Below are 27,081 nucleotides of genomic sequence, written 5' to 3'. Positions count from 1 at the left end.
GCCACAAGAAAACAACATTGGTTTTGTTTGGTATCAGTGCTGGCAATAACATTTTAAACATTGATCTATATTATCCAACATCCAAGATGATGCCAATTGATGCCACATCATTGCAACGCTGGCAGTCATGTGTCATTTTCTCAAAAAACATTGAATTTGGTGTTGCTCCAGACTACACTTACTCGATTTTCAAGGCGTGGTCTAAAGCAACACTTTTTCTGTAAAAACGATACCAAATAAGAAGGCGTTGTTTGAAGCACCGCTTTCTCTGATGCCAAACATCACCTAAAACGCTCTACACCCGGATGTTGCAAGTTTGCAACGCAACATGCTTTCCTGTTCGGCTCCCATTTAAAACACAGGAGTAAGGTTATTTCATTGGAAAACATAAAACACCTTTTCAATGAATGCACGAAATTCTGTTCGCCCTCATTTGCGGTCCTTTCTCTGTACTGTAGGTGAAGCGGCGAAGGGGCATCTCCCCAAGGTATTCCAAAATATATAATCTCCAGAGGAAACCTGTAACACCCAAATCATGGCAGGTAAAAATGGTGGAAACATCCTAGAACACACATCACATGCACAGGCAATAAAAAGAGGAAAAACAACATAACTATCCCAACTTACAACCCATGAATCCTGTTTCACATTTCCCCTCTACCAAGGGCCAATATCTTTTGTTAAACTGAGTCTTCAACCCTTTCATGAATGGCCGGCCATAGCCATAGCTTTTCAGCCTCCTATTTGATTATCGGCATGCATTGTAGTGATATAAAAAGGGGATCCAGAAGTATTCAACATAGCCCAACCAGTAGCTACTCACTCGATCCTAAATTGTACACTGGTTTAGAAATAAATGGCCTAGAACAATTTCATATTGTTCTCATTCTCCACCAAAGCAACATGTATAATAAGTCAGCTCACTACAAGAAAAATGGCCTAAGTCGGCGGTCTTTCTGACTGCCGCTATACTAATATCTAAGGCGGGGATCTTTCGCCTTTATTGAATTTAAGAACAGGCACGACGGTCTAAGAGAATAGACATGACGCTTTTAAAAATAAACCAGATTTCAACCGGTCTAACAAAAGGATGTGGGGAAGCCAAAAATACTTCTCTCACGCACTCTCCACTTCTTGTTCAACGAGACAAAAGGTCTCCTTGCAAAGAACCGGATAATAGTTTTTTTGACGAAGAAGAATATTGTATAGGGAGAACCACTGCTCACATAGAGATTGAGAAGGAAATCTAGGGTTACAAGTGTTATGCGACTCCAAATCCAACATCAACTTTGCTTGAGAAGGGTGAAGATTTCTTTCAATTTGGAGATATCCAAGTCAACATCGACCCTTATTCGTTCGAGTAGGAGAAGAGAAGGTAATGCCATATCCTTCTTGGTTTAACAATTATACTTTTAAAGCAGGAGGTCAAAGGGTATAAGGGAAGGGTTTTCGATGAAAAACCCTTAGGAGCCCAGAGCATCATTTTTCCCGCCTTCTTCTCTTCGATCAGAATCTGTTTGTGGCCATGGAAAACCCCAATGAGGAGAGTTTTTCCTTAACCTATGCCCTCCTTCCTCTTAATGTGCCCACCTATTCAGCTTAACAAACCCTCTGCTTCTGTTTTGTTGCCCTAAATTTGTTTCAGTGGAGTTTCTAGTAGAAAAAACCTTCTCCATCGACGCGCTTCATGTTCATATTGTTCTTCACTATTTTCTCTGATTTTAGAAGTGAATTATGGCTTCCCACGTAGGTTTTGTTCCTCCTCCTCCTGCACCCTCTAAGGGTAATGAGCCCAAGGCTGTGGAGAAAATTGATTAGTTGAATCTTCCTTGTCCCGTACTGTATGAAGAAATCAATCGAGAAGCTCTAAGTGAGTCTTTTTCTTAGTATTCTATTTTTTTATGGTTTCTCACTGCCTTTTTTTAATGGTTTTGTAGGTTCTAGTTCATTTCCCCCCTTTAAATAATCTATTTGATCTTTGAGTGCTTTCCTCTCTAGTGATTATGACATTATCTGCATTTACTTATTTCAATCATCTTTGTTTCAATTTAGTCTGATTTGAGATCAAATGGACGGTGAATAGGTGAAATGATGGAAAACATGAATCCATTACTCCAGGATGAAATAATGGAATTATGAATTCACAGCTTATTGTCAATGGAGTTTTTGTTTATGTTGTTTTTTTTTCTTGTACCTGCTCATATTTTGTGTATGAGATTTCTGACGGTATTGAAATTTTAGTGTTGTTTCTTGTGAACTTAATTTTTGACAATGTTATGAGCACTTTTGATATAATTATGATGTTTTGCAAATTAGTTGTAGATTGCAGATCCCCATTTAAAGGTACAAAAGCAAATATCACTTACATCGGAAATTAACGCCATCTCCTAAACATATTTCGTCATTCATTTTTTTTTTTTGTTAGAACTGTCTGGAATATCACACGAGAAAACTTAATTTGTGAAACTTAACTTAAGCTTTATGCTTTTTGCTTGATTTAATCTACTTAATGTGTGCTAACATATGCATATGCAAATACTTTTTTTTTTGGTGAACATATAGTCATATACGCATGCTTATGCACGTAAACATAGACACATAAACAAAAGTTTATGCCATGTGTAGGCCTAAACAATTTAGATGATAATTTCTGATGAGACATATAAATTGCAAACAACAATCAAATCATGAAAAAGTTCCTATTAGTTTCCCTTGTTTTGGGTGTTAGTGGGGAGCAAAAGTATTTAGCATGAACTGAAGAGTTTATTTAGGAGAATTTGTTTACAAAATGATGAATTGGGTTTCTTCTTTAGGTGGCAAATCATATTTTGGCCACATTGGGGAGAACACATTGCTATTCCAATATGTTTAGCAAAGAGACTGAGAAAGGACCTCTGCATTGCTTGGGAACAGATTTTTTGACTAATTCATAACAAATTTTTGTTCAACTTTGTATTTCTTTGTTTTAGTCATTTAGTACAATGATTATGAATCTACAGGTGTTTGGAGGTGATGATTCTGATACTGAATCCCCTAGAGACAATCACACTTCGGGAACAAGTTTGAAGCAACATGGAGATTCTCATAAGTCAATTAAAGATTCCAATAGTGAACATAACGAGCAGCAAGGAACATTGACAAATGGAAGTGAGAACCCAATGAATGAGATGGATGGTAGTAGCAATTTACCTGCCAATGAATCTCACCAATCAATGGGAGAGATTCTGTCTTCAATGGATCCGAGACTAGTTGTCCTGCACTTGGACCTGAATTATGTGCAGAGAAGCATGCAAGTAAACTAAATGGCTCCAGCTTCAATGTCAAGCGCTCGACTTTCTGGGGAAGGAACACTGTAAGATGTTCAACCCTGTTAACAGAGCAGTGGTAGTGCTGAAACCCAGAAGTTTAGGGGATCTTTGTTGCAAAACAAAGTTTGGATGGCTATGTGTCACCACCCCCTAAACCCTAAGTATAGGGTGGCAGTTTGTAATTTACCCTTTCTTTATTTTGATGGATAATACATGATGAGCACTTGGCCATCTGAATGTTGTCAGTATCTTGTCACACCATTGACACTGATCTCTGCAAACCCTAATCAACAATTGGCTTCCCTTTGTGGTTGCATTGTTGTTCTAACATTTTTACTTAGAATAGTTAGTGTAAATAAGAAGTTTCTTATACTTTCTAAGATATCAGTATTCTCAATTCCTACTTAAGTACTAGGATATGAGATGTTTCATTCTTAGAATCAAAGTTCTGACATATTGTTCTTAATCCTTTTATTTTTCTTACAGACCAGGAAGAACACATCCATGGAGTCGATTGACTCTTCTGGTGAAGAAGAGTATGTTATCCCACCTTTAACAACTTAACATCTTTCTATTTACAGCTAAGAAAATTCTTACCTCTGCAATAATTCTTACCTTGGCTTGAAAATGAATGGCAACTTCTTGCTTATTTGGCTAGAAAGTGGTAACCATTTCACAAAGTTTTGAAAGGTCCTTATCATGCATATGACAATGCATTGAAACTTGAAGTTTTTTGTTTACTGTCTTGTATTCTCTCATGCTCATGGAGTTGTATCACATGGTCATTCATTGAATTGTTTCTGACTAGACTCTTGGCTCTTAATATTAGATGTGACAGTACCGAGAAAATGGTCACACCCTACAGGAGTTATATGATGTACCAAGAAAAAAATGGTATTTTAAAAATTTAAAATCAATTCATATCCTTACATTTCCTATGAAACATTTTTTGTTTCAATGGGTTCTTATATGAACCATTACGCTTTCATTAAAACATTTTCTCTTTCTCTTGTTTTATTTCATATTTGAGCAAGCTTACACAGAAAGCTACAGATTGGGTTTATGGATGCACCTATTTTATCCATTTCTCTATTACCATCAATGATCTTTTTACATTTTGGAAATTTACTTTGTCTACAATTATAGGTACCAGGCCAATCATGATAGGATCCATTCCACACACATAAATGGGGTATGTGTGTGTGTTTGTCATGCATATCATTCTGACTGACGTGGCATATATTGATATATATCATGGTCAGATCCATTATCTGATTCCTGTACATATATAATTGGGAATGAAACCTTTGAGCCAAACAAGAAAATAGCACCTACATCACATCCCACATACGTTTTATTTTTATAATATATGAAATGAATTTCTGAATTTCTCTGAATAAATTTAGAGAAATTCATGTATCCACTGCACCTACACCTACACCACATCCCCCAAGAGAATAGCACTGAGAAATTCAGAGAAATTCATGTATCCACTGCACCTACACCTACACCACATCCCCCAAGAGAATAGCACCTTTCAGTACCATGTATCCATTGCTTAATCATTCTGAATTTCTCTGAGAATTAGAAGAAAAAAACTAATTATGTATGTGTGGGGACTAATGCCATATGACAACAGCCTCGGCCATCACTCAAGTGTGTAGTGGTATTAGTGTCTCTTCATACAATAGGTGAACTGATTAGTTGCAGCAGTAAAGCGACTTCAAATGCTCTGCCACCATGTTCTCTAGAGATTGGTCAATTACCCATCCAGGCCATCTCTGCTTCCAAAAGGATTATGGTGAAATAAAATGTTAATGTTAACATCTGAGCAAGGTACCTTGGATGTTAAGATTTCTGGTAAGGGAAACAAGGAAAGTGGCTGCAAGTGTATTGCATTCCTCTCCAATTCCTTGGTGGAGCCCAGGATCAACAAATGCTTTGGCTAAGGCTGGAGTAAATAGGGGCAATATGAATGTGGTAATCTAGGGCTAGATGGGACAATGTGATAACCAATTTGAGTCTTCCAATTTTCTTTTACTGTCTCATTCTAGTGTATTGCATTCTTCTCCAATTCCTTTAAATCTTATACATATCTGAATTCCATAATCCAAAACCACAACACATTTTTTTTTGTAGTTTGCTAAATTCCATAATCTTATGATGGTGACTTACCCAGAGGGAAAATATCTCTATTTTATTTGAGCATAAAACTTAACTTTATCATTCTCAAGGCTTTGTAGCAGAGGTTGTGGAACTAGGAAATTTAAATTATTCATTTGAAACATGAATCTCCAATCGATCTTTAATCTTGAAAAATACTTTGATGATAATTATATTTAAGGAACTATCATACAATCTGTCTTCATGCAAGAACTGTACTCAAAATTGAAGATTCTGAGAGAGATAAGGCATAATCAATTTGTTTGGTTGGGCTTGATAAAATATCCATCTATTGCCTTTTAAGTTTATGCAATATTGTATTTCATTTAGGCTGCATTTGGATTTGGGAGTAGATTTGAAATTAGGCTACACCTCTATTCTTGGAAAGAATTTGAATTCTGGTAAAATATAGAATTTACAAGGTTTTTCTTCCATATGCTTCCAAATTCCACATTGCTGAAAAAGCAGAATTTTAAATCCACCTTCATCTAATAATCATTACCCTAGTGAGTTGGGCTCTCTAAAGTGCATATAATAAATCAAAGATGTATTGGCATGACAAATAAGCATGTGTATATATATATGGCTCAGTTTAGAGTGCAAAGCCTTATATTTTACATGTGGTTTGAACTACTATTGATATTCCAATTAATTGCTTAGAATTCAGCCCATGTAAATTTTAGTTACTAATCCTATCTTTATAGTTAAAATATTTGAACATAATTCTAATATTTATATGTTTTGATTTGCAGGTTCAACCAATATGTTAAGTGGATTTGCATTGGAAGATGTACTGCATTATTAGAGAATTTGATTATTTTTTTAAGTTCTTGTACTATTTATATGTCAATTGGATATGAACAATGTCTTTTGGATATTTTAATATATAATCTTTGAATTAATAGATCTCATTTTAAATTGATTTTTATCAAATGGTTTTGTTGTATTAAACAGGTATGAAAATGCTAAATCAATAAACAATAAACAATTCATGTACCACAAAAATCCTGCAATTAAGTGGGTATATGATTTTTTTTCGAAAAAAATAGGTTTATGCCGACGGTCATGTCCGTCGGCTTAGCTATCAACCTGGTATAAATAAAAATGAAAAAAAAAAATCGACGTTAGCGGTCATGCAATCGCCGGTTTAGCTGCAAACACACCTAAGCTGGCAGTCATTTAACACCGCCGGCGGTTCAGACCGCCACCTAAGAACGCGAGGGAGTTTGATAGAAAGCTAAGGTACGGTCTTTTAGGACCTAAGCCGGCGGTCATAACCGCCGCCTTATTAAAGCTAACCCGGCGGCTCCAATAGACCACCGCTTTAGAGCAACTTGAACCGCCTTTGCCCAGCCATCAAAGGCGGCGGTCATTTTAGCCTAAGCCGGCGGTCCTAATCTAAGGCGGCAACTTCTTAGAAGGAGGACGCATGACTGCCACCTTAGACCTAAGCCGGCGGTCATAGGACCATCGGCTTTGACCTTTTTTCTTGTAGTGGCTTCCAATTTCATGGCACTGAAGTGAAAGGATTGCTTCCACTAAGCTGAGTTTTCCTCTTTATATTCCCACTAATATATTTCCCAAAATCAGTAAAACCAGTAGAAATTTGAAGTTTATAAATTATAGGTCCTGCAATGACAATTATACATGCTAAAAGAAGTTCATACATGCTTTACAAAAGGTATAAAAAAACTTACATATGCTGCTTATAACCATCCACCATTAGAAATGTAATGCAGTTTGAGTTTATATGTACATATCTTCAATGATGGTCTAGTAATGTCAAATGAGACCAATGACTACATCAGTGATACAGAGTGATCTTATGCAAGTTGAAGCCTTTAAGACTCTAAAAGGACAAAGAGGCTAAAGGGGCATCTGGTGCAGCCGTGCACACAAGTAAAAGCATTCTGGTGGTAAGAGTAGAGTGGGCAAAAGTTATGGTATTAAAGGGGGAAGAACCAAAGGAACAAGATCCACTTATGCTGCATTTGGTCATTCCTTATTTTAAGGACTCGTCTCCCTGTTAGTAAAATGCCCCTATGAACACTGAGTTTTTAATTTAAAAAATGAGATAAGTCCTTAAAATAAGGAATGCCAAATGCAGCCTTAGCCTGCTCTGTAGTTGGGGTTAGGTCAATGATAATGACTATTCATGTAATTATGTAAATGGACAAATTTACCTGCATCATTATGCCTTTTTTTTTTTTTTTATCAGCAACAACCAAAAGATTGATTTATTAAGTATAGCAAGAAATAATGCATATGTTTAAATGTATACAGGATGTGTCTTGAGACAACCCTTTTATGTACGCTAGGCCCCATCCTGCCTACCTCTTACAAATTTCTTCCTTCTAGGATACAAATTCCCTATACATTTGGTCCCTACTTTTGCACCCTACCTAGCTAGTGCATTTGCTAAGCCATTTCTCTGCATCATTTGGTCCCTACATGCCCAGGGGGGATTTCTATAATATTTCGACCATAATTTCTTTCCCATTCATTTTTTTTTTCTTAATTTCACCCAGGAATGAATTCCTCATAAGAAAAGTTAGTATGTTGTATTCTGAAGAACTTGGTAAAATGGGATTTTGTGGCCATCTATTGTCCTTGTTGAAGAACTTGAGACCAGTTGTGTAGTCATACTTTTATGTAATCTTTTGATTTAGACAATAAACATTCGGAGAAACAAATAAGAAGCACACTAGCAATAAAAGCTTCTGTTTCAGTTAAGCTGAGCCTACCAGAGTTGAGAACTCCACTGGTGCTTTGACAGCTGGATAAATGCTAACCTGCACACCGTACATAAAATTTGGAATAGTAATAAAAACCATGAAGATTTAGAAGTATCGACGGCCTTTTGCACATCCAGGCAAACCAAAAACTAAACCATACAAGTCAGCAAGGAATCCTATCATCCAAATATAAAAAAGGCCAAAGTACTCAATAAGGGCCAGAAGTGCAGTTGAACGAAAGAGACTGTTCAAAGAATCATGATATAATTCACCTCACCCCACCTAGGTCACCAACAGGTTTTAAGGTTTTGTGGGTTTAGAGTTGAACAAACCCAGCTGTTCCTCCAGGTGACAGGTTTAACATTCTGACCGTCTTGGTCAATAATGGTTTAAAAGCATTGGTTTTCAGCAATATTTTGTAAACAAAGCAAGTTACATAAATGATCAAAGGTGACATAACAAAGTTTAACCAATTGAAATGGAGTTTGAGAAAACTATAACAATCAAAAATTACTTGGCTTACTGTTTTTGGATCAATTGTCATTCCTGAAAGTGTTGCCCCCACAATCCTAAAGGACACCTGTAAATCATGAAGTAACAATCATCCCAGGGCATTAGATGATTGTAAAGCCAAAACTTTCTTGTGTTCATGATTGGATTAACTGTTAATTTAATATAATGTGTTCAATTAAATGCTGCTGCAATTTTACAGGTTCAATATATGTGCCCCAAGTGAATTATCAACACAAAATAGGCAAAAATACTGATAATAATACCACTTATGAGCTTAACATGTGCTCACTCCAATATGTTAATTTACGAAATACTTGTCAGTTTCTCACTAATACAATTGACAAAGCAACAGAGTGTGATAGTTGTCATAAAATGAATATATGGTTCGCTGATAAAAAAAAAATAATATATGGCCCCGATTTGGTCTTCCCTAAAACCTCTGAAAATAGTAACATTCAACTGATCGTATGAGGCCATTGATCATAATAACTCTTGCCAATGCAAACCAGGGACTACCTAAGTTCCAATTCCTGTATAGCATGCCTCCAGTGCTTTTGAAGCAAGAGAAAAGAAGGCATTGTCTTATGAAAATATGACCAATAGATTATTCTTTTGCATAATTAATAAAATGGAGACTATACCAATAGGGATATTGACCCTGCTACATCACTGAGTTGGGTTCTTTCCCTCAGTTTTCACCTACCTACCTTAAATGAAAAAACTAGAAGTTCATAAACCAAGATGAATGAAAATGGGGGGAATAATGAATAATGTATCACCAATTTACCAGATGACTAAGAAAATAAAAATAACAACATGAGTTTATGTTGTCCGGTTAAGAGTTAGAAGAAAGAGGAGAGAGGAGGAAGAACTGAATGGTCTAGAAGATTTCTTAGCTAGATGGGGTGCAAATGGTCTAGAAGTTGGGAGCATCTTTTTTCTGGACTCATTGATCAGCAAATGGTCTAGAAGATTTCTTAGCTAGATGGGGTGAAAATTACAATCAATTGTAATTGGGGGATCATAAACCAGGATGTAAGATTGAAAGATATAACTGAAATAGAAGCATGGGAAGGGATAAACAGACCTAGACATGATGGGGTGTCCTGCACAACCACTCTGTAATATATTATTCTTTTTCAAATCAATAAATAAAATTAAAAAACACAAAAAAATGGCCAAAAACCGTTGTCCAGGTCGACGGTTCGACCACCCAGGTCAGCAGTTTGCTGACCAAATCACAGGGATAAACAAATAATACATACCTTTGCATAATTGTATGCCTGCCAGCAGAATGGTTCTTCTAAATCAACTGATGGAAGATCCTTGTTCATCTTTTTCATCAAGTATTCATCTACGTTTACCATATTATTAGAATTCTCAGGTTCAATATCACTATCATCTTCAGATGTATGTCCTTGAGTTGACCTAAGCATAGAGGGCAATCTTTGAGTTGACCTTGGTGCAAACTTGATTGTTCCAGGAAAAGTTGCCTCAATACTTTTTCCAGAAACACCTCTTCCACTTGCAACAATTTTCCATTCAATTGAACGATCAGTCATTGAAGCTGCACCAATGGAAGGATTTCCATCAAAAGAAACCACCTTTCTGCTAGGAAAGGGCATAGTCAGAGTGCAGAATTCCATAGTTAGGGGAGGCTTGTAACGCTCCATTAGGCATAATTTCAATAAGAAGGCACCTTCATCTTCAGAGACCATTGAAAGTTGATAAAATCCTTTTATCGGAGGTCCAAGGCTACAGAATGCCTGATAACGCATTAAAACAAAATTCTCAAGTGGTGGAGAAAACATCACACCCTGCTTATCTACACCTTGCTCTGGAACTTGAGCACAAGGATGGAATGATAAAACCTCTAGGTGAGCATTGTTCAACCCTGTCAATGGGAATGACACATCAGGCAATCCTTCTAATTCTGCTCTGCAGTTTACTTGACCTGAAATTGATAAAACATCTGGAATTTCATCACGGTCATACAATGCTGCATAAACTGTTTCATGAATTGTAAACAGTATTCGCTGTTTTCCTTTGTAGAGGTATGGCTTCCATGCTGGTTGCCTTAGGTCTGCAGGAGGTAAATCTGATGAAGAAAATCCATTCACTTTAATAGCAGAAATATTGGAATAGTTAAGGTCCAAAGGTGTCCCTATATTTGAATAAATACACAGATTAAAACCCAAACTAGATATTTAGTAACTTGCTGGAAGATCTACAAAAGATCATATGAGAGAAACTTGAGATGAGAAAAACCATAACAAAAAGTACCAACCAAAGGGTAATGAGCTACTAATAAATGTCCGCAGTGCATCTTTGTCAAATGGCCTTGAACCTATCTTTGGAGCATCTAATGTAGCAGTTCCAGTTACAACAGCGCCTGAAGTTGTGGAAGCCACAACTGGTGCAGCCACAGGTTTTGCTCTTGCAGAAATGCTTGAAATCCCTATGCTGCCAGTTAAAGAATCCAACAATCCTCCAACTGAAGGAGCCGCACTTATAACTATATCAGGTTCCATCAAATCACCAGTGATTACATCACCAATAGCATGTCCCACCATAAATGCCCTGTAAAATGGAAAGAAAAACTGTGAAACATGTCCCGAGCATATTGCAGGTGCTATTAATACATCAGTCTGAGTAATAACAATTTCTCATTTAAGGTACAACTTGGGTCAGGTTGGGTTGGGAATTTGTTAAAATTTCAATTGTCCCAGACCCTAACCTGAGCACAATGTAGTTGAAATTCTTCAAGTTGGGCAACCCAATTTGAAGCCCTACTCATCAGCAGAATAATTCCCACAATACTGTCATCAATCCATTGATTCCTTTAGGAGTTTCTTTCTTTCTGGTTACCATTAGGGTTCTATAATTAGTTAAATCATTCTCACTCCTTTCTGTCCAAAGAGTTGAGAAGCACAAGTGTCAAATGGTCCAGTTATTCTGTGAAGGAAGATGGATGAGTCCTTAATTCTTTATAGTCAAGAAACAAAGTTTTCTTTTCTGTATTTCTTTTTAGAACTTTTTGTTCATTACATACATGCGAACATTGATCAGCCTAGCCAAATAATCAGATTAACCAAATCTATCACCCACTATACAGATGGGCTGTCTAGGTTAAATAATCATTTCTTGCAGGAATTGCCACTTCATTTTAGTAACAAAAAATCAAAGCCACCAATCCTCTATTTTCTAAGAGATCCACAAGAACAACAGCCAACCGTTGGATCCAGGAAAAATGTTCAGGCTGTTTTCCAAGAGTCTAACCTTGTGCACAGTTCTTTCATGTCATGAAGCATCCTCGTGGAACATCCTAATCAACAAACTTGATGAATGAGGCAAAGAGAACCAATCCCTATGACCTCTTTGTGAAAACCAAAGCTGACTGCTTGACTCCAACTCAAAAGGGAACCAACTCCATGATGATAGATCCGGTGATCACCCAATAAGCATTTCTTACTTTTTACTTTGATAAGGCCAATAACTGCCCGGATTTTGCAACTTCTATCTTTAAAAATGAAAAATCCTTCTATTTCTCTGACCAAACAACCCAGGCATTTAGATTGCATCTCCATATAAGCCTGTCTCAAGAGCCAAACAAGGCAGAATGCCATAATGTCATGAAGTCCTACATCTTGAGGGAAGCCCCAAAATACCTAGAAGAAATGGTTCTAGGTCTTACTAGCCACAGAACAATGAACTAGTTAGTAAATAAAAGATAGCAAAAAAAAAAAAAACTGACATCATTTAATGCCTTAACCCACCCACCTATGGGGGTTGGCAACATGAATGAATAATATTCCTCCAAATCATACTAATGCAACATCTTTGTTAAAGAGGGGGTCCGCAAGTGTTGGTTACTTGCCTTGACTTTGCAGATGACGTAATCCTGTTCTGTGAAGGGGAAAATAAGAAGGAGATTAGAAACATTTAGGTCTCATAAGAAGTTTTGAGAGAATTTCAAACATGAAAATCAATTTGGAGAAAAACTATGTATCAGGGTTAATATGTCAGGGGAAGAAGTGAATTGCATTGCAGGAATTCTAATCCGCCTTGGCTAATCTTTCAATTTACTTGCTTTCCACCATCCACATGTCGTGAAAATTGCTAGGAGAATTGAAAAGATGATAAGGGACTTTTTTTTATTAAGAAAAGGTAATGAATTGTATTGAAAAAAAATAAAAAATGCACCACCACACCTAAACAGCAAGAAACTGTGTAAACACAAGCTCCACCTGTACAAAAAGAGATGTATGTTGTATTTGTAAAACTTCTGTTCACTGCAACCCAAGAGTGAGTTCTACCCCATAAATCCTTTACAATTGTCTCTTCTGTTTTTCCAAGTCTTCAAAAGCTTGCCAAAGGAATCACTTTCCAAACTACTTTTCCTTCTTTACTCAGACCTTCAACTGCCAACTAGTTAAAAAACTCCACCACAGATTTTGGGAAACAAAAGTGTAGCCCAAGAATTTCCAAAACTTTAGACGACAACCTTCTAGCAAAAAAAAAAAAAAACAATGCCGAAATAAGTGATCAACAGATTCCACTTCCTCATTACAGAAGATGCAGTTAGTGCTATCAATTAAAACACCCCTTTTCAGTAAATTATCTCTAGTCAAACATTTGTTTAGAGAGGTCGTTCACATAAGAAAAGCAACCTTCTTTGGAGCAGTTGTACACCACGCTCCCAAGGGAAACTACTTTCCCCCTCTCCACCAGCTTACTATAAAGACTCTTAAATAGTGGCGGATCTGGGTTTGGATCCACTTAAAGAATACAGATCCAAATAAAGATTTGAATTAGGAAACTCCTAATTTGATTAGGAATAAACTGATCTTGAACTACAGATAAGATAAGAGTTATCCTTATCACTTAAGGAGTCTAGATCCAAATAAAGAATTGGATCAGGAAACTCCTAATCAGGTTAAGAGGTTGTCTCTTTAAGGCTATAAATAGAAAGCAGGGTGGACCTAAAAAAGACACACAACACAGAGAGAAGACAACTTAGTTAGACTGATTTTGCCTTCAATTCTTTTTCTTCTTGCTCATGCCGCCCTACCCTGTTCAATCTCCAATTCTTGGATCTAATCAAGATTTCATCTTGATATTGTTTCTTGCTAGAAGAAACAATTTTGAAGTTGTGCTCACTATCACATTCGATTCTTGCTGAAGAATCACAGGTTCTTGGTGAAGAATTACCTGTTGATCCTACATCATCCTAAGTTGTGTCATCTTTAGTGGAGAGAGGATTTGGTACACTCTTTGGGTGTGAACACCTACGTTGGGAGGAGCTTTCTGCATGGATTCCGTATCAGGTATATCCCTCCCTAATCTTGGTCTTAAATTTGGTCTAGTTTAGTTACAAGAACAAACCTTAAAAATGTAGTTTTCTAAATTGGGAATAGGATTCCCAAATGAGAGTAAAGAAATTTTTGAAATTTTGCCCAACCTTCCTGCAGGGTTTGGCTATCCATATGATGGATTTCCCATCCCTTCAGTGGTATCAGAGCCAGGTTCAAGTCTTGAACCAAATTAGATCAGATCTGAGTTTGCGCAAATGGGCAGAAGGCGTTCTACCCGATTTGCGTAGTTAGCGTTTTTTTTCTGGGAATTGGTTCCTAGATTATGGGCGGATGATCTGGAAAATAAATCTTTATTATTCTGTTATATTTATAGAATTGTTTTGTAAATTTTTCTTGAATTTTTGGGTTGCACATGTGATGGAGATTGAATCTTTTTGGTGCCAAGATCGGCACACCCTGCGATTTCTTTTCTATTCAATTTGGTCTGTAAATAATTTTTTTATTTTGACAAATTGTATAGGAATTCGATGTGATGTAATAATAGAAAAATTAGGTTTTTATATTTTAATTCCATCTAGAAATTACTGGAGTGCACAATAGAGGAGAAGAAGATTCCGCAGAAAGAAGTTCTACAATCTACGATCTTGTAGATATTGATTCTGCAATCTGTGATTAACTGTTCTTTGCAAGTTTGTAGGATGTCCAAGAAAATCAAAGTGCCACCCTCTGATTTCGTTTTCTTGATAATTTGATTTTCTTTAATTAATTTATTTTTCGGATCATTATTCTTGAATTAAATCTTGAACTGGACACCAAAACTTGGGCCAATTTGTACCAGATTTGGTCCAAACTGGTTGGACCGAATTGTTGGTTTGATGGGATTGGTTTTTTTGACCCTAATTCGATTTAGGCTAGAGGGTTGATGGACCATTTCAAGTTTTAAGTTGGCCCACCTCTATTAAAACCTAGTTTTAATATGATAAAATTGAATCAGTCCCGATTTAGCTACATGGGCCGAACTGCCTTTTGCAGTATAGCCCATGTACCTAAACAATGTTTTATGACAACATTATGGGATTTATTGGGCTGATACTGATTTAATCTATTTAGTTAAGGGTTTTACAGATATTTGAATTGATTGGATCAATTTGTTTCATGCATGTGATGTATGGATGTGTGATGTGCTACGTACGTGGGTCATAAGTACTTGGCCCGTGATTAATTCGATAGTGGCTCTTTCGCACACCATGGCTGAATGCACATCATTGCCATGGTGTCCATAAGATCATTAGATGATCTGCCCGTTTGATGGGCCCCACATTAGCTTCCTCCCCAAGAGGAACCGTGTGAAACCCTAGCCATTTAGGGCCTATTTAAATCTGACTTTGAGAAAGCTAGTGGAAGCCACTTTGGTTTGACCTAAATAAAACTAGGGCGTAATATTTCGTTCCCTCCACTAAAATATAAGTGCATGTGATAGGGAGATTCATATGATGAACTCTCTAGAGGCCTTCCACCATTAGCATGAAGATGGATTCTTCAGTAATGAGGAGACGCAACATAAAATTGGGCTATCCATTTGCTGCTGGATTTGTTGGATTGTTTCATAAGATGATAGGGGCATCATAGACCGATGTGGGAGGGGTCTATCCTAAAATAGAAGACTCTCTCACGGTACATTGACGTTCACGAATATGATGGGTAAGCACTTACTGGATAGAAAGGTTTAACCTAAAATGGCAATGAACCTTCTCTGACAGAAGTCAAAGGGAAAGCTCATGAGATGAGTGGATGTGATCCTTTACAGAAGGTGGTGGGGTTATGCAGTTGAAACAGTTGGCTCTATGCACTGTATGTGGTTTCCCACATTTCCAGAGACATAGTTCGTAGTCTCCGTCAATGAGATAGGAGGAAAATCTCATATATGAATAAATGGAAATGGAACATAGATTAAAAGTCATATCTATGTAGATGACATGAATCAAATCAGGTTGTGGATTAATTTTTGCTTTGCCTTTTATCAGAAATGGCAAACAGACAATTCGCCAAACTGTTGAACGATAATAAGCTTAAGAGCCCAAATTATGCTGACTGGTTTCGTAACCTTATGCTGGTTCTAACGTTCGAGAAATTGGACAAAGTTGCTAAGAACCCTGCTTCGGATCATCTGGGTGATAGGGCTTCTAAGGCCCGTCTGAGGCCCGTAGGAGGGAATATCAAGAATGGGAAGAGAAAAACTCTCTTGTCTGATGCTACATCATAGCCTCCTTAGACAATCAGGTACAACAACAGTTCGATCAGATCAAAGTTTCCAAGGATATCTTGGATAGTCTAAGGACAATGTATGAAGAGTAGAACTGTTCTACTCGTCAAAAGGGCCTAAAGCAGTTTATGATCGCACAAATGTCCAAGAACCAGCTAGTTCATGACCATTGTCTTAAGATGATGGGATACATCAATGAAATGGAGGCTCTTGGATCTGAGCTAGATCATGTCACCAAAGTTGATGCCATCATGAACTCTTTGCCTCCTTCCTTCAATCAGTTCATAATGAATTACAATATGAACAAGCTAAATGTTAGCCTTCAGGAATTCAGCAATATGTTGTAGAGGGCCGAAGAATTGATAAAAAAGGATGAGCCCATAGCCATGCTTGTTGAAGGTGGCAAATCGGGCAAGAAGAAGATGAAGGCAAAGATGAAACCTCAGAAGATAGCAAGCCTAAAAAGCAGAAGAAAGACAAGCCATCAGATGCCTATCACTTTTGCAAGCAGACCGACCACTTGAAGAGGAACTGTCTCAGTACCTGGAGACCAAGAAAAAAGGTAATTTTGAATCCTTTGTCATAGAGACCAATATGTTGGTCACTTCTACTTCCTGGTGTATTGACTCTGGGGCTTCTACTCATGCATGTAATACATTGTAGGGGTTTAGGACAAACAAAAGATTGAATGGCGGAGAAGTGATTCTTTACTTGGGAACTTCTGCAAGTGTTGCAGCAACAACCATAGGAACTATAGAATTGTATTTCAGAGAAGGAATAATTACATTAAAAGATTGTGTTTATGTACCCAATTTGAGAAGAAATTTGATTTCTATTTCAAAACTATGTGTGGATGGTTATTCTATTTTTTTTAGTAATATGATTACTATCAAAAGGAATAACAAATTCCTCACATATGGAGAATTTGAGAATGGTCTCTATGTTCTCCATCATTCTCTAGAAACAAATACAACCAAAACTACGTTAGATAATAACCCCAAAAAAAGAACCCGTGATACAGTTAATCCCCACGTGCCTGTGGCATTACCGACTTGGCCACATTAACATAGATCGTATCACAAGGTTGGTAAAGGATGGTTCTTTGGATTTTCTAACTGTAGAAGATCTTTCAACCTGTGAACCTTGCCTTCAGGGTAAGATGACGAAACGGCCATTTAACGGTAAGCCTGAAAGATCAACAAGCACGCTTGACTTTATACATACTGATGTATGTGGTCCCATGAATGTTAGGACACGTAACCAACACGTTTATTTCATAACATTCACCGATGATCAATCTCGGTATGGTTACGTGTACCTAATGAGACACAAGTCTGAATCCTTTGAAAAGTTCAAAGAGTTCAGTTAAGAGGTCAAGAAACAGTTGGGGAGACACATTAAGGCCCTTTGATCAGATCAAGAAGGCGAATATTTCTCTGACGAATTCACGAAATACTTAAAGGAAAATGGGATAGTATCACAACTAAATCCTCCTACTACACCACAGTTAAACGGTGTGTTAGAGAGGAGGAACCGGACTTTATTGGATATGGTCCGATCACTTCTCGTACACTCAGACCCACATCCTTTTGGGGTTACACATTAGAGACTATGATATACATGCTGAACCGGGTTCCAACCAAATCCATTCTGAAGACTACCTATGAGCTTTGGACCAATAAGAAACCAAGTGTAAGACACTTGAAGGTTTGGGGTTGTCTAGTACATGTTAAAAGAACAAATGCTGACAAATTGGAATCTAAGATCAGTCGTTGCCTATTTATAAATCACCCAAAAGGCTCTGTAGGGTATTTATTCTATGACCAAGAGAGTAGAAGGTGTTCTGTAGTCGAAATGCCCATTTCTTGGAGGAATATTACATCCTGAATAATCATCATCAGGAAGTTGTTCTTGATTAGGAGAGCTCAGGGGTAATAGAAGATGTCCCACAAGCTCTAGTTAATAACCAACCTAGGAGATCTACCCGGGCATCCAGGCCTCTAGTTCGTTATGGCTATGACCAAAAAAATTACTTGGTGGAAACCACGACTAGTGAGAAGGATCCCGTGACTTATACGGAAGCTATGTTGGACATAGATTCCTTGAAAATGGTAGATGCCACGAGAACTGAGATGGACTCAATGGAGACCAATGGAGTCTGGACACTAGTAGATCCGCCCCCTGGGGTAAAAGAAATTGATTGCAAATGGATCTATAAGAGGAAGAAGGGCCCCGATGGTAAGGTTGAAACCTACAAGGCTCATCTTATGGCGAAAGGGTACACTCAAAAAGAGTGAATCGATTATGAGGAAACCTTTCTGCTCGTGTCCATGATTAAATCCATTAGGATCCTACTAGCTGTAGCAGCATACTATTAGACAGTTATGCTCTTTAGCTCCAATCAGATTGATGTACCTTTTTGACATTTATTGTAAATGAATAAAGTACATAATCGATTCATGTCATTGTGGTGTATTTCTATGTAAACCCTTAAACTGGACACTTAATGAGATTCGTGTTAGTTTAGAATCTTCACTGCCGTTGGATAGATCTGGGGAGATTTATCTTGCCAAGACTGACACTGATGTGCCGCCAAATTGGTTGGGGTGGCTTGTCTCAGCTGCCAGGGTAAGACCTGAGGTACATGTAGTATGGGTTTTCTTGAAACCCTAAACCGGAGCAAAATTCTAGTATTGCCTTGGACCTTGGAGATAGATGGGAAAAACTGGAATGGTACATCTAACCCCTAGACTCGATTATGATACTACACTAGGTGTCGAATTGGGCTATCTTTGATATGCCAATCTATGAGATCCTTAGAGGGGGTCAAAACCTGTGTATGTTGGGATAGTCTGAGAATTCATCTGAGTGGGTGATCATAATGACATGATCAACCCCTTTGTCAGACAAAGTGAATGATCAGGGATGCACTCTCTCTGATGGAAACCTAAACTGTCAGCATTTGATTTCAACCGTTGAAATTTGTTTTGCAAAATATATTTATATAAAGATATACATATATATTATGGTTTCAAAATTTTTGCAAAAGGTTTTAATTCCCAGGATCCATGTGAGTAGAGAGTGCAATACTGTACCTTGCAACCGTGGGAGAAGTCCTCTCTTATCGAGCAGTGTTTGATCATTATGGGCTGAGAGATTAAGTGTAAGACCATTGAGGGTAATACCTAATGGGTTAATCTTGCATCTGCCCACAGTCTTTGGGTTTTCATAAGGTGGTTGGACCCAATGACCATTTTGTGTAAATGTTGGGCCCATTAAGAGCCCATGGTGATGGATTCAGGGGTTCACTGTCTCCTACAGTGAATTCCGCCAGGCCTTGTAACAAAGGCTGGGCTGAACCCATGTGGTTGATGTGTAGATCAATGTTTAGGTTCCACGCATACAATGATAGCCAACTGGGCAGTATGTTAAGAGGGCTAGTGAGCACATAGACTTAATGGGCCTAAAGCCCATTCGAACTCGCTTAATAAGATTAATTAAATAAGGGGCGATTCTGGGATTTGAATCAGATGATAGGATAAGGGATTATCCCTATCCACTCAAAGAGTCCATATCCAAAAAGGAAACTCTTAATTTGATTAGGAAGGTTGATCTTTATCTACAGATAAGATAAGGGATTATCCTTATCTCTTAAAGAAAGTCCAGATCCAGATATAAGATTTGGATTAGGAAACTCATAATAGGATTAGGAGAACCTCTCTTTAAGGCTACAAATAGGAGAAAAGGGTGGACCTTCAAACACACTCACAGTCTGTTGAATTAAGAGAGAAGACAACACATAGTTCGACTGCTCCTATCTTCTGCTTTTTTCTTCATGTTCTTACCGCCTTTGCCTAGTTCGATCTCCACCTGTGGGAGTGATCAAGAATCGTTCTTGATATTGCTTCTTGCTAGAAGAGGCAATATGAAGTGGTACTCACCAACACTTTACTACATTCTTGCTGAAGAATTTGGTTCTTGTTGAAGAGTCATCCTGCTGATTCTGCTTCACCTTACACTGTGTCATCTTCAGTGAGAGCAGATTTTGGTTTTCTCCTTGGGCATGAACACCTTCGTTGGGAGTTACTGTTACTCCGTATCAGGTATATCCCTCTCCTCCCTTTTGGTTTCATATGTAGTCCGGTTTGTTTCAAGATTGATCCTTGAAAATGCAGTTTTCTAAAATAGGGAATGTGATTCCCAGATGGGAGAGAGAGAAAATTTTGAAATTTCGCCCAACCTTCCTGTAGGGTTCGGCCATCCATATGATGGATCTCTCATCCCTTCGGTGGTATCAGAGCCAGGTTCAAATCTTGAACCAAATTAAACCAGATCTAGATCTGCGCAAATGGGCAGAAGGCGTTCTACCCGATTTGTGCAATTAATGTTTTTCTTGGAAATTGGTTCCTCATTTTTGGGCAATTGATCTAAAATTAAATCTTTATAAATCTGATTTATATTTGAAATTGTTCTATATATTTTTTCTTAATTTTTGGGCTGTTCGTATGGTGGAGATCAAATTCTTTAATGGCGCAAGAAATCTATGCACCTGTTGTTCTATTCATTCTTGATCTGTAATGAATTATTTTTAATTTTTTAGACGGAATGTATAGGAATTTAAATATGATGTAATATTAATAGAAAAATAGGTTTTCTACTTTATTTCATTTGATGATGAAGCAGATTGCGCAGAGGAAAAATTTTCGCAATTTTGGGTTCAACCATCTGTGATTTGCAGTTTTGGAAACTGCATACTGCAATCTAATCTTTGTTTTGCAGGGTAGCAGTCTTACAAACAGCCCTCCTACTAATTTTTGATTGTCTTGTATCAGTTATTTAATTTCATATCATCTTCTTGAATTAAACATCAAACCCTAGACCCATTCGAATTAGATTGGACCAAACTGGTTGGACCGAATATGTGGTTCGATGGGGGCTGTTCTCAGCCCTAAAATTTCCTATGTGGGTCTAGAAGTTGATGATTAATTGCAAGATCCAATTCGGCACACATTTGTAAAACCCAGTTTTGATCTGTTAAAACTGCTTTAGCCCAATTCAGCATAAATGCTATATGGGTCAAACTACTCTTTGCAGTTCAGCCCATATACCTAGATAATATTATTTGATAATGTTATGGGCTTTAAATGGGCTTTTCATATGGGTTTTACAGTTATTTCATTGATTGGATCAATTATGGATTTCATGCATGTGATGTATGGATGTGTGATGTGCTATGTTCATGGGCCATAAGTACTTGGCCCATGCTGATTCGATAGTGGCTCTTGTGCACACCATGGCTGAATGCACATCATTGCCATGGTGTCCTTAAGATCATTGAATGATCTCCCTTCATGGTGGGCCCCACACCAGCTTCCTCCCCAAGAGGAACCGTGCGGAACCCTAGCCATTTAGGGCCCATCTAAATTTGGCTTTATGAAAGCCAGTGGAAGCCACTTTGGTTTGACCTAAATTAAACTACGGCGTAATTATTCGTTCCCTCCTGAAAATATAAGTGCATGTGATAGGGAGATTCATATGATGAACTTTCTAAAGGCCTTCCATCATTAGTATGAAGGTTGATTATATTGGTGGGTGGGGATGCACCATAAAATTGGGCTATCCATCTATTAATGCAGTTGGTTGGATTGTTTCATGAGATGATAGGAGCATCATAGACCGATGTGGGAGGGGCCTATCCTAAAATGGAAGACTCTCTCACGGTACCTTGGCGTTCACGAACATGATGGGTGAGCACTTACTAGACAGAAAGGTTTAACTTAAAATGGCTATGAACCTTGTCTGACAGAGGCCAAAGGGAAAACTCGCAAGATGAGTGGATAAGATCCTTCACAGAAGGTGGTGGGATTATGTAGTTGAAATAGTTGGCTCCATGCACCCTATGTGATTTCCCACATTTCTAGAGACACAATTGTCTCCATCACTGAGATTGGAGGGAATCTCGGAGATGCCCAAAATGGAAATGGAACATAGATTAAAAGCCATATCTATGTGATGACATGAATTAATTAGGTTGTGGACTTACAAATCTGCCTTGCCTTTTATCAGAAATGGCAAACCGACAATTCGCCAAACTGTTGGACGACAACAAACTCAAGGGCCCAAATTATGCTGACTGGTTCCGAAACCTTATGCTGGTCCTTACGTCCGAGAAATTAGACAAATTTGCTAAAAACCCTGCTCTGGATCATCCGGGTGACAGGGCTTCTGAGGCCAGACGAAGGGAGTATCAAGAATGGGAGGAAAAAAATTCTCTTGCCCGGTGTTATATTATAGCCTTTTTGGATAATCCGATACAACGACAATTCGATAAGATGGAAGTGTCCAAGGATATATTGGATAGTCTAAAGACTATCTATGAGGAGCAGAACTGTTCTACTCATCAGAAGATCTTAAAATTGTTTATGACCGCACAGATGACCGAGAACCAATAGGTTCATGACCATTGTCTAAAGATGATAGGTTATATTAATGAACTAGAGGCTCTCAGGTCAGGGCTAGACCATGACACAAAAATTGATGTTGTCCTCAATTCCCTGCCTCCCTCATTCAATTAGTTTATCATGTACTATAACATGAATAAACTAAACGTTAGCCTTCAGGAACTCAGCAATATGTTGCAGAGGGCTGAAGAACTGATCAAGAAGGATAAGTCGATAGCCATGCGTGTTGAAAGTGGCAAATCGGGCAAGAGAAAGCGGAAGGCTAAAGGGAAGGCTCAGAAGAAAAGTAGCAAACCTAAGAAGCAGAAGAAGGATAAGGCATCGGATGCCTGTCACTTCTGCAAACAAGCCGACCACTAGAAGAGGAACTGTCATCAATTTCTGGAGACTAAGAAGAAAGGTAATTTCAAATATTTTATCATAGAGACCAATTTGTTGGTCACTTCTGCTTCTTGGTGTATTGATTCTAGGGCTTCAACTCATGCGTGTAACTCATTGTAGGGGTTCAAGATAAGCAGAAGACTGAGTGATGGAGAAGTGACGCTCTACTTGGGGGACTTCTGCAACAGTTGCAACTATAGCCATAGGAACTGTAGAATTAATTTTCAGATAAGGAACTATTGTACTTAAAGATTGTCTTTTCGTATCCAATTTAGGAAGAAATTTGATTTCTATCTCAAAATTGTTCATGGATGGTTATTCTATCTTATTCAGTAACGTGATTACTATTAAACAAAATAACAAATTCCTCGTATACGAAGAACTTAAGAACGATCTCTATGTTCTCCATCCTTCTCTGGAAACAAACCTTACCGAAACTATGTCAAAAATAATCCCCAAGAAGAGGACCCGTGATACAGTGAATTCCATATGCCTGTGGCATTACCGACTTGGCCACATTAATGTAGATCGTATCACAAGGTTGGTAGAAGATGGTCCTTTGGATTTTCTAGCTGTAGAAGATCTTCCAATTTGTGAACCTTGCCTTTAGGGTAAGATGACGAAACAACCATTTACCGGTAAGCTCGAAAGATGTACAGGCACACTTGACCTTATACATACTGATGTATGTGGTCCCCTGAATGTTAGGACACGTAAACAACATGTTTATTTCATAACCTTTACCGATGATTACTCACGGTATGGTTACGTGTACCTAACGAGACATAAGTCTGAATCTTTTGAAAAGTTCAAAGAATTTAGACAAGAGGTCGAGAAACAATTAGGGAGAAAAATTAAGACCCTTCGATCAGATCAAGGTGGCGAGTATCTCTCTGATGAATTCAGGGACTACTTAAAGGACAATGGGATAGTATCACAATTAGCTCTTCCTACTACACCACCGTTAAACGGTGTGTCAGAAAGGAAGAACCGGACTTTATTGGATATGGTTCGATCACTTCTTGTACACTCGGAGTTACCCACATCCTTTTGGGGTTATGCAATAGAGACTACGATATACGTGTTGAACCGGGTTCCAACCAAATCCGTTCTGAAGACTCCCTATGAGCTTTGGACCGGCAAGAAACCAAGTGTGCGACACTTGAAGATTTGGGGTTGTCCGACACATGTTAAAAAAATAAGTGTTGACAAATTGGAATCCAAGACCAATCGTTGCCTATTTATAGGCTACCCCAAAGGCTCAGTGGGTTACTTATTCTATGATCCAAAAGAGCAAAAGGTGTTTTACAGTCGAAATGCCCACTTTTTAGAAGAATATTACATCCTGGATAATCATCATCAGGAAGTTGTTATTGATGAGGAGAGCCCAGGGGTAGTGGGAGATGTCCCACCAGCTCCAGAAAATAACCAACCTAAGAGATCTACCCGGGTTTCCAGGCCTTCAATCCATTTCGGCTATGATCAAGAAAGTTACCTGGTGGAAGCCACGACCAGTGAGGAGGATCCCGTGACTTATACGAAAGCTATGTTGGACATAGATTCCTTGAAGTGGGTAGATGCCATGAGAGCTGAGATGGACTCAATGGAGACCAATGGAGTCTGGACTCTAGTAGATCCACCCCTTAGGGTAAAGGCAATTGGTTGCAAATGGATCTATAAGAGGAAGAAGGCCCCCGATGGTAAAGTTGAGACCTACAAAGCTCGTCTTGTGGCAAAAGGGTACACTCAGAAAGAGGAAATCGATTATGAAGAAACCTTCTCGCCCGTGGCCATGCTTAAATCCATTAGGACCCTGCTAGTTGTAACAGTATACCATGACTATGAGATTTGGCACATGGATGTCAAAACTTCGTTCCTGAATGGAGATCTTACTGAAGATATCTATATAAAACAACCGCAAGGTTACATAGCTGCAGGTCAGGAATACATGGTATGTAAACTCAACCGATCCATATATGGAGTTAAGCAAGCTTCTAGGAGTTGGAACATTCGGTTTGAATCTACTGTCAAATAGTTTGACTTTGAGCAAAATCCGGATTAACCCTGTGTCTACAGGAAAACCAGGATGATAAGGTTACATTCTTGGTTTTGTATGTAGATGACATTCAACTCATTAGGAATGATGTAGGAATGTTAACTACGGTGAAAGTGTGGCTTTCACAACAATTCTCCATAAAAGATCTTGGAGAAACCTCCTACATACTAGATCTTCGACTCTATAGAGATAGATCGAACAAGATAATAGGATTATCCCAATCTGCTTACATTGACAAAATAGTCAAGAGATACAGCATGGAGAACTCCAAGAAAGTAAATGTTCCTTTCAGACATGGAGTTACTCTCTCTAAGGGCATGTCTCCCAAGACTCCAGATGAGATTGAGGGCATGAAAGAGGTTCCCTATGCCTCAGCCGTAGAGAGCATCATGTATGCCATACTATGCACTCGTCCTGACATTTCTCAGGCAGTGAGTGTGGTAAGCAAACACCAATGTAACCCAAGGCAGGAGCATTGAACCGCTGTGAAAAACATACTAAAATACCTTTGAAGGACAAAAGAGTTTTGTCTGATATTCGGTGATAGTTCACTACAGATCCAGGGGTATACTAATGTCGATTTCTAGTCAGATTCAGATGATAGAAAGTTTACATCTGGTTATATCTTCACGATAGAATCGTGTGTTGTTTGCTGGAAAAGCAGCAAACAGGGGTCCACCGCAGATTCCATAATCGAATCCGAATACATTGCCGCAAGTGAAGCTGTCAAAGAAGTCGTTTGGATGAACAAGTTCATTCCGGAATTAGGAGTAGTTCCATCTAGCACATCACCCATTCCATTGCTGTGTGACAACACTGGAGCCATTGCTCAGGCTAAGGAGCCACAAGCCCACTCGAATCGAAGCACATTGAGAGGAAGTACCATGTACTACGGGAGATAGTTGGAAGATGGGATGTCCTGATTCAGAAGGTAGCATCAGCGGAAAATGTAGCAGACCTATTGACTAAGCCACTGACACAAAAAGTGTTTGAGAAACACATGGAAAGTATGGGACTCCGGCTTATACCCGATTGGACCTAAGTGCAAGTGGGAGCTGTTAGACAGTTATGCCCTTTAGCTCCAATCAGATTGAAGTGCTTTTTTGGCATTTATTGTAAATGAATAAAGTACATAATTGATTCATGTCATTGTAGTGTTTTTCTGTGTAATACCCTTAAACTGGACACTTAATAAGACTTGTGTTAGTTTAGAATCTTCACAGTCGTTGGATAGATCTGGGGAGATTTATCCTGCCAAGGCTGACACTGATGTGCCGCCAAGTTGGTTTGGGTGGTTTGTCTCAGCTGCCAGTGTGAGACCTGAGGTACATGTAGTGTGGGTTTTCTTGAAACCCTGAACCGGACCAAAATTCCAGTATTGCCCTAGACCTTGGAGATAAATGGGCAAAACTGGAATGTTACACCTAACCCCTATACTTGATTATGATACTGCACTATTTGTTGGATTGGGCTGTCTTTGATATGCCAATCAGTGAGATCCTTAGAGGGGGTCAAAACCTGGGTATGTTGGGATAGTCCGAGAATTCATCTGAGTGGATGATCATAGTGATAGGATCAGCCCCTTTGTCGAACAAAGTGAATGATCGGGGATTCACTCTCTCTAATGGAAACCTAAACTGCCGACAGTTCATTTCAACTGTTGAAATTTGTTTTGCAAAATATATTTATATAAAGAAATACACATATATATATATATATATATATATATATATATTATGGTTTCAAAATATTTGCAAAAGGTTTTAATTCCTAGGATCCATGTGAGTAGAAAGTGCAGCACTATACCTTGCAGCCGAGGGAGAGGTCCTCTCTTGTCGGACAGTGTTTGATCATTATGGGCTGAGAGGTTAAGTCTAGGATCATTG

The 27,081-nt window shown here is 38.3% G+C and overlaps 1 protein-coding gene and 1 long non-coding RNA gene across 4 annotated transcripts; one reads left to right on the top strand and one right to left on the bottom strand.

The window, feature by feature from the left end:
- Nucleotides 1-60: 60 nt before the first annotated feature.
- On the bottom strand, nt 61-12,328 carry LOC104588979 (AP-5 complex subunit mu-like). Of its 2 annotated transcripts, XM_088902461.1 has the most exons (6): nt 11,999-12,328; nt 11,007-11,299; nt 9,985-10,883; nt 8,730-8,786; nt 8,216-8,263; nt 61-519 (listed from the first exon to the last, which is right to left on the bottom strand). In XM_088902461.1, the coding sequence occupies exons 1-6, from the start codon at nt 12,028-12,030 to the stop codon at nt 430-432; spliced, it is 1,419 nt and encodes a 472-aa protein (XP_088758587.1). In that variant the 5' UTR covers nt 12,031-12,328; the 3' UTR covers nt 61-429. The 2 variants fall into 2 exon arrangements, with proteins under 2 accessions (XP_088758587.1, XP_088758582.1); XM_088902456.1 differs by lacking the exons at nt 61-519; nt 8,216-8,263 and having other exon boundaries at nt 8,283-8,786.
- On the top strand, nt 1,064-6,404 carry LOC104588975 (uncharacterized). Of its 2 annotated transcripts, XR_733885.3 has the most exons (5): nt 1,064-1,375; nt 1,751-1,870; nt 3,000-3,352; nt 3,795-3,844; nt 6,224-6,404. It is a non-coding gene; the product is annotated as an uncharacterized LOC104588975 (long non-coding RNA). The 2 variants fall into 2 exon arrangements; XR_733886.3 differs by lacking the exon at nt 1,751-1,870 and having other exon boundaries at nt 1,067-1,375.
- Nucleotides 12,329-27,081: the final 14,753 nt, after the last annotated feature.

The sequence above is a fragment of the Nelumbo nucifera genome, chromosome 1 (assembly GCF_055504915.1).
Source record: "Nelumbo nucifera cultivar China Antique chromosome 1, China Antique-T2T, whole genome shotgun sequence".
NCBI classification, from domain to species: domain Eukaryota; kingdom Viridiplantae; phylum Streptophyta; class Magnoliopsida; order Proteales; family Nelumbonaceae; genus Nelumbo; species Nelumbo nucifera.
Note: the sequence above shows the minus strand (reverse complement) of the source record. Positions and strands in the feature narration are given on the sequence as shown.

Excerpts from the sequence above, each read along its gene's own strand:
- LOC104588979 (XM_088902456.1), bottom strand. The coding sequence starts at position 12,030 with ATGCTTCATGACATGAAAGAACTGTGCACAAG. Across the intron at positions 11,300-11,998 it reads ATGAAAGAACTGTGCACAAG|GGCATTTATGGTGGGACATG; the intron begins GTTAGACTCTTG and ends TCCATTTTACAG. Across the intron at positions 10,884-11,006 it reads TAGTAGCTCATTACCCTTTG|GGACACCTTTGGACCTTAAC; the intron begins GTTGGTACTTTT and ends ATTCAAATATAG.